Here is a 12,883-nt window from a genome sequence, read left to right on the forward strand (position 1 = left end):
AAAATATTATGCCCATTGGACACTATGAACCGGCAGTACACCCGTGGACTTCTTTTTTTTTTTTTGGGTTTAAGGGCGCTCAACTACTGAGGTCATTAGCGCACAGTCACAATTGTTAGAGCACATAGAATCTAGTAAAACTCAAGGGGGGGGGGGGGACACCAGAAAGTTCTTACAAAGATGCAGATAAAATAAGTGAAAGGGTTAGATGTCTTTGGACAAGCTAGTCAAAGTAATAAAACGAAGAACACGAGCAGCTGCTTGAGTGTCATCAGCTAAAATATCCTGTAAAGTAGATGGCAGAGACAGGACAACACGAGATTGACTAAAATGGGGACACGACAATAAAACATGGTGCACTGTTAATGCATGACCACAAGGGCACTGCGGGGCTGGGTCACTGGAGAGCAGGTAGCGGTGGCTAAACCGGCAATGCCCAATCCGCAACCTGGTCAGAAGGACCTCTTCTTGCCGAGATGGTCGGGAGGAGGTTGTCCAAGCAGTTGGGAACGGTTTTACTGCCCGGAGCTTGTTTCCTTGACGTGAGGACCAAGTATCCCACCACAAGGACACAAGCCTCTTACAAACAACCCCACTAATGTCAGATGACGGGACACAATGGGAGGCTGGCCGAGGCAGGAGGACTGCAGCCTTGGCTGCAGTATCAGCAGCCTCATTCCCAGGCACTCCTACATGGCCGGGAACCCACAGAAAGCTGACAGGAGAGCCATCATCAGCAAAAGAATGGAGGGACTGCTGGATCCGTTGCACCAAGGGATGGACCGCATATGGAGCTCCAAGGCTCTGAAGAGCACTGAGTGAATCAGAGCAGAGTACATATGATGAATGGCGGTGGCAGTGGGCATACTGAACGGCCTGATGGAGAGCAAAAAGCTCGGTCGTAAAGCTGGAACACTGGTCGAGGAGCCGGTATTTAAAGGTGACGGCCCCGACGACAAAGGCACAGCCGACACCATCATCAGTTTTGGAGCCATCAGTGTAAATAAAGGTGTGACTGGCAAGTCACGCATGAAGTTCGACAAACCGTGAGCAATACACTGCAGCCGGAGTACCCTCCTTCGGGAGCGAGCTGAGGTTGAGATAAATATGAACCGGAGCCTGGAGCCAAGGTGGTGTCGGGCTCTCACCCTCTCTGAAGGTGGTAGGGAGGGCAAAATCCAATTGTCGAAGCAGGCGATGAAAGCAGACTCCAGGGGGCAGCAGGGCAGACACATACAACCCATACTGACGGTTGAGAGAATCGGCGAAGAAGGACTGAAAAGAGGGGTGGTCAGGCATTGACAACAGCCGGCAGGCATACTGACAAAGCAGTACGTCGCACCGGTAGGTCAATGGTAATTCGGCAGCTTCAGCATAAAGACTCTCGACAGGACTAGTGTAGAATGCTCCGGTTGCAAGACGTAACCCCCAATGGTGGATGGCGTTGAGACGGCATAAGAGGGATGGCCGAGCAGACGAGTAGACGAGGCTTCCATAATCCAGCTTCGGTCGGACTATGGACTGATACAAGCGAAGCAGGACAGTGCGATCCGCTCCCCAAGATGAACCACTAAGAACTCTGAGGACATTAAGGGAACGTGTACAACGGGCAGCCAAATAAGAGATATGCGGAGACCAACAAAGTTTCCTGTCCAGTGTGAGCCCTAGAAACTTAGTTGTTTCCACGAATGGGAGAACGGGACCGAGATGTAAGGATGGTGGAAGGAACACTTTATATCACCAGAAGTTGATGCAAACTGTCTTCTCTTCAGAGAACCGGAAGCCATATGCCACACTCCATGAGTATAGGCTGTCTAGACAATGCTGAAGGCAGCGCTCCAGGAGGCATGTTCTCTGGGCACTGCAGTAGATCGCGAAGTCATCGACAAAAAGAGAGCCTGAGACATTAGGTGGAATGCAATCCATAATTGGATTGATCGCTATGGCAAAAAGGGCTACGCTCAAGACGGAGCCCTGAGGCACTCCGTTCTCCTGGAGGAAGACGTCTGACAATACGGAACCCACACGTACCCTAAACTTTCGATCTGTTAAAAAGGAATCAATAAAAAGGGGCAGGCGACCGCGTAGACCCAACCTGTGCATAGTGCGGAGGATACCTCCTCTCCAACAAGTATCATAAGCCTTCTCCAAATCGAAGAACACGGCTACCGTTTGGCGCTTTCGCAAAAAGTTGGTCATGATGAATGTCGACAAGGTCACAAGGTGGTCAACAACGGAGCGGCAGTGACGAAAGCCGCATTGAACATTGGTAAGTAGCCGTCGAGATTCAAGAATCCAAACTAACCGAGCATTAACCATGCACTCCATCACCTTACAGACACAGCTTGTAAGAGAAATGGGACGGTAACTAGAAGGAAGGTGTCTATCCTTCCCGGGTTTGGGTATAGGAACAATGACGGCATCATGCCAACGCACGGGGACTTGACCTTCGGTCCAGACGCGATTGTAGGTACGAAGAAGGAAGCTTTTGCCTGCCGGAGAAAGGTGTGCCAGCATCTGAACGTGAATGGCATCTGGCACCAGAGCAGAGGACTGGGACAGTGCAAGTGCACATTCGAGTTCCCGCATAGTAAAGGGGGCATTATAAGTTTCCAGATTCAGCGAGTGGAAGGAAGGTTGCTGAGCCTCTTCTGCCTCTTTCCTGGGAAGGAAGGCAGGGTGGTAATGGGTGGAGCTTGAAACCTCCACAAAAAAGCGGCCGAAGGCGTTAGAGACATCCACAGGATCAACAAGGACCTCATTACCTGAAGTCAGGCCAGGTACCGAGGAGTGGGCCTTAATGCCAGACAGCCGGTGCAGGCCACCCCAGACGACAGAAGAGGTAGTAAAACTGTTAAAGGAGCTGGTGAAAGAGGCCCAACAAGCTTTTTTGCTGTCTTTGATGACTCTACGGCATTGCGCTCGGAGTCGTTTGTATCCAATACAATTCGCCAACGTAGGATGGCGGCGAAAGGTGCGTAAAGCACGTCGTCGAGCATGGATAGCATCTCTACAAGCCTCATTCCACCAGGGGACGGAAACGCGACATGAAGAAGAGGTAGTATGAGGAATGGAACGTTCGGCAGCATTGCTGATAACAGCCATGAGGTATTCGACCTGACTGTCACAACTGAGAAAATCGTGGTCTGGAAAGGTCGCCAGGGAGGAGTAAAGTCCCCAGTCAGCCTTCGGTATGTTCCAGCTCGAAGGACGTGTGGAAGGGGTGTGGTGCAGGAGACGAACAACACAGGGGAAGTGGTCGCTCGAATAGGTGTCAGAAAGACATACCACACGAACCGACGGGCAAAAGTGGTAGAACAGATCGAGAGGTCCAAGTGGGAGTAGGTATGAGTGGAGTCCGAGAGGAAAGTCGGGGCGCCAGTATTGAGGCAGACAAGATTGAGATGGTTGAAGACATCCGCCAAGAGGGAGCCTCTCTGACAGGATGCAGGAGAGCCCCAAAGGGGATGATGGGCATTGAAGTCGCCAAACAATAAAAACGGTGGAGGAAGCTAAACAATCAGGTGCATCATGTCAGACCGACTAACTGCAGATGACGATGGAGTGTAGACGGTACAAACAGAAAAAGTAAAGGCAGAAAGAGTAATACGGACAGCTATTGCTTGGAGTGGGGTGGTCAATGGGATGGGATGGTAATAGACATCATCCCGAACGAGCAACATGACCCCACCATGAGCTGGAATACCGTCCACAGGGGTGAGGTCAAACCGCTGAGGTATAGTGGGTAAAAGCAATACGGTCAGTTGGGCGCAACTTGGTTTCCTGGAGACCAAGGACAAGCGGACAGTGCAGGCGAAGGAGCAGTTGTAATTCCTCCCGATTAGATCGAATACCTCTAATGTTCCAATGTAACAAAGCCATCGCTAGTCAGAAAAAAGGGGGAATGAAACGGGTGAAGAGCTGGTCACCTCGACGGCCGCGGAGGGCCAGGTTTCGAGGGAACAACGCTACAACCGGCGGGAGGCGGATCCTGTTCCATCAAGTTGTCGCCAGCTGCGGCCGCTTTCCCGGGTTGCGCAGGAGAGGCAGCATCATTCGTCGATGAGAGGCCAGCTGAGTGCCTGGCAGCAGAGCGTCCCGGTGAAACTGAGGACGGCCGGGAGCAGCGACTAACGGATGGAGCGTCAGTCGAAACATGCCGGGGTGCAGAGGGGGGATAAAGACTTCTTCTTTGAGGCCTTCTTGGAAGTCCGATGAGGCACAGGGATGGTGGGCTGGACCCGGAGAAGGTCCTCACGCGCGGGGTCCGTTTTGGAACACCGGACCTCGGAAGCCGGGGTCCGGAACGTTTCCCCGATGGACGCCTGAGAAGAGGATCACTTCTCAGGCGGTGGAGGGGGGGAGGAGGAAGGGTGGCCCCTGGGACAGAGGGGGCAGGGGCTGCGAGGGAGGAGGATTTGGAAGGGAGGGATTTGGGAGGCGGAGGCATAGACCCCGGATGGGGTGAGGAGGTGGAGGGGGGACAGGATAGGGGTGAGGATACTGTGGAAGGAGTGGACACGACTGAGGCAAACGAAGTTGTCAACGTCACGGGATGGAGGCGGTCATACTTCTTCCTGGCCTCAGAATAAGAGAGACGATCCAAAGTTTTTAATTCTTGAATCTTCTTCTCCATCTGATATGCGGGGCAGTCTAAAGATCTAGGCAAGTGTATGCCAGGACAATTGACGCACCGAGGTGGTGGGGTGCATGTATGTTCCTCACAAAGAGGACGTCCACAATCACCACAAAGGGGCTCAGCCTCACACCGTGACGACATGTGCCCAAAGCGCAAACACCGAAAGCAGCGCATAGGAGGTGGGATGTAAGGTCGCACGTCGCACCGGTAGCACATCACTTTTACCTTCTCCGGGAGAACGTCCCCCTCGAAGGCGAGGATAAAGGCCCCGGTGTCGATGCGATGGTCTTTGGGCCCGCGCTGGACTCGCCGGATGAAATGCACGCCTCGGCACTCCAGGTTGGCCCTGAGCTCCTCATCAGATTGCAGCAGGAGGTCCCGATGAAAAATAACCCCCTGCATCCTATTCAGTGCCAGATGCAGGACAATGGACACTGGGATGTCCCCTAGTCGGTCGCATGCCTGGAGCGCCGCCGACTGTGTGGCGGAGGTGGTCTTTATAAGAACGGACCTCGAACGCATTTTGCTGAGAGCCTCGATTTCCCCGAAGATGTCCTCGATGTGCTGGACAAAGAACATGGGCTTGGAGGTGGCGAACGTCCCCCCATCGGTCCAAGAACAGACTAAATAACGGGGGAAGTACTTCGCCCCAAGCCGGCGGACCTGTCCTTCCTCCTAGGGAGTGGCCAAGGGGGAAAGGGCAGGAGAACCAGAACCAGAGACAGTACCTTTCTTTTTAAAAGACTCGGCTGCAGATCGACCTGATACATGTTGACGTTTCATCTGCGAAACGTCCGCCCTGATACCACCCACTCTGACCAGGGGCTCTCCCCACAGGCGCCACCCAGCCTCAGCAAGGGCCACCTGGCAGGATGACCGTTGCCGGGAGTCCTGATGCCCCAAGGAGATGGGCATCTACTCCTTGGCTGACGTGGGGAGGGGGCAGCTCAGGTATCGGCAGTACGATCCCTGTGTTGTCAGGGGGCTACAACCTAGAGGGTACATGACGACCCCACCACAACGGGCTGGCTACCGTACTGGATTTTGGGTGCCATGGAAAGTCCATCATGATCGTAGGTGCAGATGGGGACGCACTATGGGCGTAACTTGTGCAACCCATCAGGCGTTTAGGCCCAATTTGAGGAATAGTGGGTGTGGTTACAACGCCGTTACAATGCTGAGTGCCAAGGTCTTAGTGCACTGAGGACCAGTGATACACCATGTAAGGCGTCCTTCCCCAAAAGGCTCATACTTCTGTAGAATTTAGAAAAATGGAGGTCAAACCCCAAGGGGGACCATCACATGGAAGGCCGAAATGGTTGAAAGTCCTTTTAGTCGCCTCTTACGACAGGCAGGAATACCTCGGGCCTATTCTTACCCCGGACCCGCAGGGGGGACCCGTGGAATGTTCAAGCAACAAATACGCCCAGAGAAACTGAAGAATCAAAACCAAAATTTGTCACTGGATTGAGGATTTCTTTGTAGGGACAGTGTAGCAAGCTATCTCAGATAGAGTGTCATCGACAGATATAGAGAGAACTTTGGATGTATCTCAGGAAAGTGTGTTGGGTCCCTTGCTATTCATTTTGCAGACAACACTGATAGTACCCTTAGACCTTTCACAAATGATGTAGGTATCTACACTGAAGTACAGTCCGAAAGAAACTGCACAAAAGTGGCAACTTGCTATAGGTGTTCAAAAATGTAAAATGTATTTTAAAAAATTGATATCCTGTGACAATGATATCAATGTGTCAAAGTTGGAATTTGTCAACTGACACAAATACCTGGATGTAACATTTTCAGAGGTTGTTAGATGGAATGGTCATGTAGGGTCAGTTGTGGGTAAAGCAGATAGCAGACTTCAGACTTCAGTTTATCAGTAGGAGATGGGGCAAATATGGGGAGACACACTCAGTCACAAAGGAGATTGCTTACAAATCACTCATGTGTCCTATCTCAGAATATTTCTCAAGTGTGTCGGACCCTTACCAAATAGGATTAACAGGAGATACAGACTGTATATTGAGAACGGCAGGCTTCCTGGTCACAAGTTTGTGACCAGGGGGATAGCGTCACAGAGATGCTGAAGAAAATGAACTGGCAGACCCTTGAATATAGATGTAAGCTATCATGAGAAAGCCTACTTACAAAGTTTCAAGGACCAGCTTTAACATATGACTCCAGGAATGCCTGTGTGTCACTTCCATAGGGATTGTGAGGACTAGATGGGATTAATCACAACACGAACAGAGGCACTGAAACAATCCTCCTTCCCCTGCGCCATATGTGAGTGGAATGTGAAAAGGCCCTAATAACTGGCACAATAGGGTGTACCCTCTGCCATGCATTTTACAGGGGTTTACAGAGTGTGGATATAGATGTAGATGGGTGGTGATGTTTTAAACTAAACTTAACGCTACAAGAAGTGAGCCATAATATAGATGGCTTCTATCCCTCACTAGCTACAAAACAAACATTATGATTTGCATCTCTATCAAACAGTATTTGCTTAGGGGGGGATCAAAGTGTTCAGGACATGGTGAGTCAGGGTGCTCAGGTAACTCAACACACTACGTAACAGGCTGAACAAGAAGAACTCTGCACAGCTAGTCACATAAGCTGAAAACAATCTAGTGCTGAAGACAAACTGTGGAAAGCATATATGCAAGATGTAAAGGGTTAACAGTATCAATCCACTTTTTTTTTTCACTGTCATAAAGCCTTCTGTCTTACAGTCCTGGGGGAAATATTTCACAAGTCTCAATATCCTTCGTGATGACTAGGTGTTGTGTGCTGTCCTTAGGTTAGTTAGGTTTAAGTAGTTCTAAGTTCTAGGGGACTGATGACCATAGATGTTAAGTCCCATAGTGCTCAGAGCCATCAATATCTTTCACATGTCTTCTGCCTCTCATGCTGCTGTAATCTTCCTCTTCCTTCTGTTCCACCTGCAAGAATTTGCCACAACAACCACTCAGCTGTCACGGGGCAGAGGGGAGGATGAGGGGGGGGGGGGGGGGGGGGGCGCGTCATGTGTGACTGTCCTTTCAGTCACTTGCAGATGAATAGTTGACTGTCTTTATTTTATGTTTTGTTTTATCATCCTGGAAATTTTTTACCTATAACAAAATAACTAATTTAAATGACAATAACTTTGCAATTTGATGTAGCAATAAATGTGTAACTTACCTGTCATGTCAACCTTTTTTAGAATTCTGAGAAAAATAGGTCGAGCATAAGATGGCAGAGACTGTTTCAAGCCTTCAGCAAATGCTTTTAGGTCTAAGGTGCTATCTTCATCTAAAATGGCTACCATTCCTGCTCTTCCTTCCATCCCTGGCACCTACAACGTGTTACACTTATTGTTAGTATAGTAGATACACACACACACACACACACACACACACACACACACACACACACACACACAAGGAGCAGTCATGAAACTATAAATTAAGTTAGAATGAAATATTTCACTTATTCACTAATTCATCCATCATTTTCTATAGATTCCATCATGAAGAAGAGCAAACAGGAAAGTGAAATACATGGAGTTAAGCAGCTGTTACAAACTGCACTAATAATTAACTTCATCAATCCAATTGTATAATGTTCCTTGTAAAAGCTTACTTTAGTATTATTGAAAGAAGATTAATTTACCTGGACTCCATAAGCAACAGAATCCCTGTAGTTAGCAACATTACTAATAACAGCTTCTACTTCTGTTGTAGAAACATTTTCACCCTTCCAGCGGAATGTATCTCCTGTTCGATCCTTGAAAAATAAATTGCCCCATTTGTCTGCTACAAGAATATCACCTGAAAATATAATATTTGTAAAACTATACAAATTAATCTTTTAATATGCCCTATCTTTATGGAATTATAGTATGAGGGAGTATATTATAAATGCTATACATACATTCTAAGATTGGTACAACAAATGTATGTGGTTATGGAGATAAGAAAACAGATAATGGAATTACAATAGAAAACGATTTTGTTGTGGAGAAAATTGTGGTAAAATGAAATAGAAAATGGTACATGACATGACTAAAATTCCAAAATAGCTATTTATAGCTACTGTAATATCATACTGCTAGATGAAATTTCAGTTTGTGACCTGTTCTTTTATCATAAACACATTTTTAAAATGTGTGTTGCTTGAACACAAATGTATTGTTCTACTAACAAAATTTGCAAATTTCAACCCATTACCTGCATCTCATTGATGAATGGCACATAGACTTCTGCAACCACAGGTCTAATGGTACTTGCTTATTGATCCATCAAATTTGTGATGTTATAATTAATCATTATTTTGCTCCTGTTGTTGTCACCTATTTTTGCCACTTCCTGCCTCTTGGTACTTCATAACCTCTTATGCCCCTTTCACTCCCCTCCCTAACCCCCCCCCCCCCCCCCCCCCCCCACACACACACAATTTCCATCCCACTCATCTGATCCAGCCACTGCAACCAAGATGGGGGAGGGGAGATAAAAAAAGAGTGTGTGTGTGTGTGTGTGTGTGTGTGTGTGTCTGAGAGAGAGAGAGAGAGAGAGAGAGAGAGAGAGAGAAGAAATGGATACTGAGATTTTGTGTCCTGTTAATTGCACAGTTATGCTGTGCCCATCACTCAGCTGCAGCTACCTGTCCTATTTTTGGATGGTACTGCATATATACTTAACTTTTTTGGGTACAGCTCAACTTTCATGTGCTCAGAAAACACGTTAACTTATAAATAGCAAAATATGTCAGTTCTTAGTTTAAAGGCAAGCAAATTCATGCAACCTCCTGAAGGGCTTTGTTTAGTAGAGCACTGAGATGCTGAAACTAATTTTTAAATTGAGTGTGTTACTGTATTGGGTTATTATTATCAGAAACTGGATATTTATAGACAAGCAGAAGTTAAATGAACTAAATGAATATGAGGTGAGTTGTACATGAGGCATTTAACAATTGGAAAGGAATTTTTATCCACAGAACTATTAATTAACTGTCAGAAGTCCCACTCATGAATAAACTGGTTAAAAAATGAATCCCACTGTTGAGTTGACTTTGATGAGACTACTATCAAAGGGAGAACATTTAAACTGAGGCTAAAAAGCAAGTTTTTTTCATAAACTTATAAAGAAGAAACTCTTGATTTCATGTGGTTGTAATGGAAGAAGGAGAATGAGCAAGAGGAGGAGGAGGTGAAATAATAGCAGCAGTAAAGCCAAGCTCAGAAGAACTTAAACATAATAACTTCTGTTTCTGATGAGGCTTGTAGGAATTTCACAACTTATTTAAATAAGCCACAGAATTCTTGTAACCTTGCAGTGCAAATGTCCACTTCAGTGGAAAGCCTATTAATAGTTGGTCCTTTGGTGTTGTGAATCACTTCTGAGGCTGCAAATGCCCACAGGGCACAGCAGCAGTAGCGTGTGTCCACTGGAGTTGACTTCATGCTGTTGCAGCCTCAGGACTGATTAAAAATGCCAAAAATGTGCCATTAACAGCTGTCTACTGTAGTGGACACGTGCACTGCAGATTTGATATCTGGGTTTTATATGATAACTTTTCTTTAAGCTGGAACATACTTTTTCAGAATGAAAACTAATTCCAGAAAAAAAGGAGGGAAGGAAAGGAGAGGGGGTGGGGAGGGGATGGAATATTAAATATAAAGTCCTAACACTGAGATCATTACAGCTAGAGAGCAAATAAAATGGGCCAAGATAGTGCAGAAAACTGGTCAACTACAAACTCAAAAGAATCAAGGTGGCATTTGTTTTAATTGATTATGGGAATGCACAGAGAATCTAAAACTAGATGGACAGAGAGGGATTTTTAACCTTAACCATTTCAGATGCAAGTCTAGTGCTTCAAGAACAATGACTGTGTGGAGCTCGGCTTATTCTCATTTAGAATACGGGTATGTTATACCTAACAAAAATTAAAACTTATTAATTTCTAGAAACTATTTTATACTTTTCTATATTATCTTTTAATAAAAAATAATTCATTATATTTGCAACCTGAATCAACAAATTCCTTCCACACACAATTCGTTGTTGTGTTTCTCAGCTGGACTCTGTTTGTACCTCATGCGATATGACTGATGCTATTAATAATACACAAAAGGGTAAGCAGATAAAGTTGGCATGAAAGACTATTGCAGGCTATATAACTGTTTATGAAGAGGCGGCATCTCACTATAAAAGATGCAGAATCTGAAACACACAAGAAATTAGCTGTTGGTCATGTGACTGAGGACTGACTCCTCTATTTAAATAAATGGCTCCAAAGAGAGAAAAATATGGTATTTGGGTACAGCATTTGCTGGACTACATTAGCAAAATATCTTTAAGTAGCTACCTGTGTCATACTGAGAAAGAAAAATATCATTTTGGTTAACGTCAAGGCTGCTGAGACCTTAGTGACTGTCCATTTTTAAAAAAATCTTAATAGGCAACTGAATTCTTATCTTCAAAACTGCTCATCCATCTACAATTGTTCAGGTTGGAATGAATGAAGAGATCAATGAAGTTCTCAGAAGAGTAGTAAGAGTCTAGATGGGTTTGTTCATACAGCACAACAGCTTTTCAAGTATACCCAACAACTCACAATAATTAATCATGTTAAGAATGACTCATCAAATTCTACAATGTCTCCATAACAATCTACAAATACTTTACTAAGGATCTGTCTTCCTCTATATACACAAATGTCATTTAAAATATCACACTTAGACTAGATATAGTCACCGTCATCAATTGAGTTGATGAAATGATGATTTTAAAAATTAATTTCAAGATTGGTTTGAGTAAAACAAATCACTGAGTGAAAATGTGGGAGTCCAGTATCTCCTATCCTTCCACAGCCTTTGTAGTCCTTAGCCAAATTTATTTCACTTTTTGAATATCAAACAAAATTTGCTGCCAAAGAAGATTTACTTTTAATTTAGAGACTTAATGAGTGCTACTGGTTTTACTGATAATGGGGTAAGGGCATTCTTTTCTCCAGAGGGGAGGGGGAAGAGTGGGAATGTAACATTCCAATGAGTCATTGCCACTGTAGGCAGTTAACACACAAAAATCAAAATGGTTTTAAGCTGTACTAACCAGAAATTCCTTAAGAGAAAAAGAAACTTGAAATTCCTTAAGAGAAACAGAAACTTGAGAAGTGTGTCACATTCAGATTTTCTGACTTCTAATTTCATCTGCATTCTGCAACTTACTGTATGTCTAATTTCAGCCTACTGCCTTACATTTGCCCTAGGCAACACTTACGTAATTCTTAAGAATTTATTTCTACTCTTTCAAGCAATGCCAGATTCTAAACAGTTAAGTTAGTTTTTCCTTGAGTGTAACTGGCACTCCTATTACATTCTAATTGTAAATGCATAATTTTTTATTATTTTTATTCATTGTAACTTAAAATTTTACTTTTATTACCTGATATAAATGCAGAATCTCCTTTTCGCAGTACATTGTGTATCACTTTCTTCTGTGAAGCTGCTTTGTCCACATAGCCAAGAAATGCTCTTGATGGGTCATTATGAATTATTTTACCTACGAACACACCTGGTTCTCCTGAAACATGTCATTTTACTATAAGTGTGCATCTCAGCTTTAAATCTCTTTGATGCTAAATTCTTTGCTGTTACTACTACTAGGGAAAAAAGTGCACACAGAATATGGTCAGTAAATGCACAACCGGCTGGGCAAGCATGCGGAGCAGGTTAATGGTGGGGTTGCGGGCAGGCTGTTAATGTACTGTTGGGGAGCTGCCATGTTCTGGATGGGAAGTACCATTCTAAACTGTAGCCTATGCTCACATTTTTCTTAAATATTAAGTGGAGCCCCTGCTCACCCACACTTGTAAGGTGACCACCCAAAAAGATCTAATGTCATCTCTTCTTTGGTTATTATCTAAAAGTAATTCTGCTCAAAATCAAACAAACGCAGTGACTTATTTTTGGCTGACTAATGCACGATCTGTAATTTTGACATTAACACTATGAGTGGTAAATTTTAAGTAAAACCTGCTTTTCTCTTGTCGCTGTGTTAAAATTTGCTTCTTTTGGCAAAACACACCCAGGATTACATGATGCCGCCTCACTAACTTGTTGTGCAAATGCACTTGCAATAGAATCCTGAAACAGTGGTTTATCAAGTTTATTTAGTGATGAAGTGAGGACAAGTACGCCAATAGATTATGAAAAAGCACACCTTCGGTACAATAATAAACATGTAATGTCTT

The 12,883-nt window shown here is 44.9% G+C and overlaps 1 protein-coding gene across 4 annotated transcripts in view; it reads right to left on the reverse strand.

Moving 5' to 3' along the window:
* LOC126183647 (long-chain fatty acid transport protein 1-like) overlaps positions 1–12,883 on the reverse strand; it is a 388,944-nt gene that overhangs the window by 11,796 nt on the left and 364,265 nt on the right. For all 4 annotated transcript variants that reach the window (XM_049925802.1, XM_049925794.1, XM_049925808.1 and 1 more), the window contains exons 9-11: positions 12,076–12,213; positions 8,300–8,457; positions 7,829–7,982 (exon numbers count right to left, since the gene is read on the reverse strand). In XM_049925802.1, coding sequence (XP_049781759.1) covers positions 7,829–7,982; positions 8,300–8,457; positions 12,076–12,213 — 450 coding nt within the window. The remainder of the gene's footprint in view (positions 1–7,828; positions 7,983–8,299; positions 8,458–12,075; positions 12,214–12,883) is intronic.

The sequence above is a fragment of the Schistocerca cancellata genome, chromosome 1, assembly GCF_023864275.1.
Source record: "Schistocerca cancellata isolate TAMUIC-IGC-003103 chromosome 1, iqSchCanc2.1, whole genome shotgun sequence".
Classification (NCBI taxonomy): domain Eukaryota; kingdom Metazoa; phylum Arthropoda; class Insecta; order Orthoptera; family Acrididae; genus Schistocerca; species Schistocerca cancellata.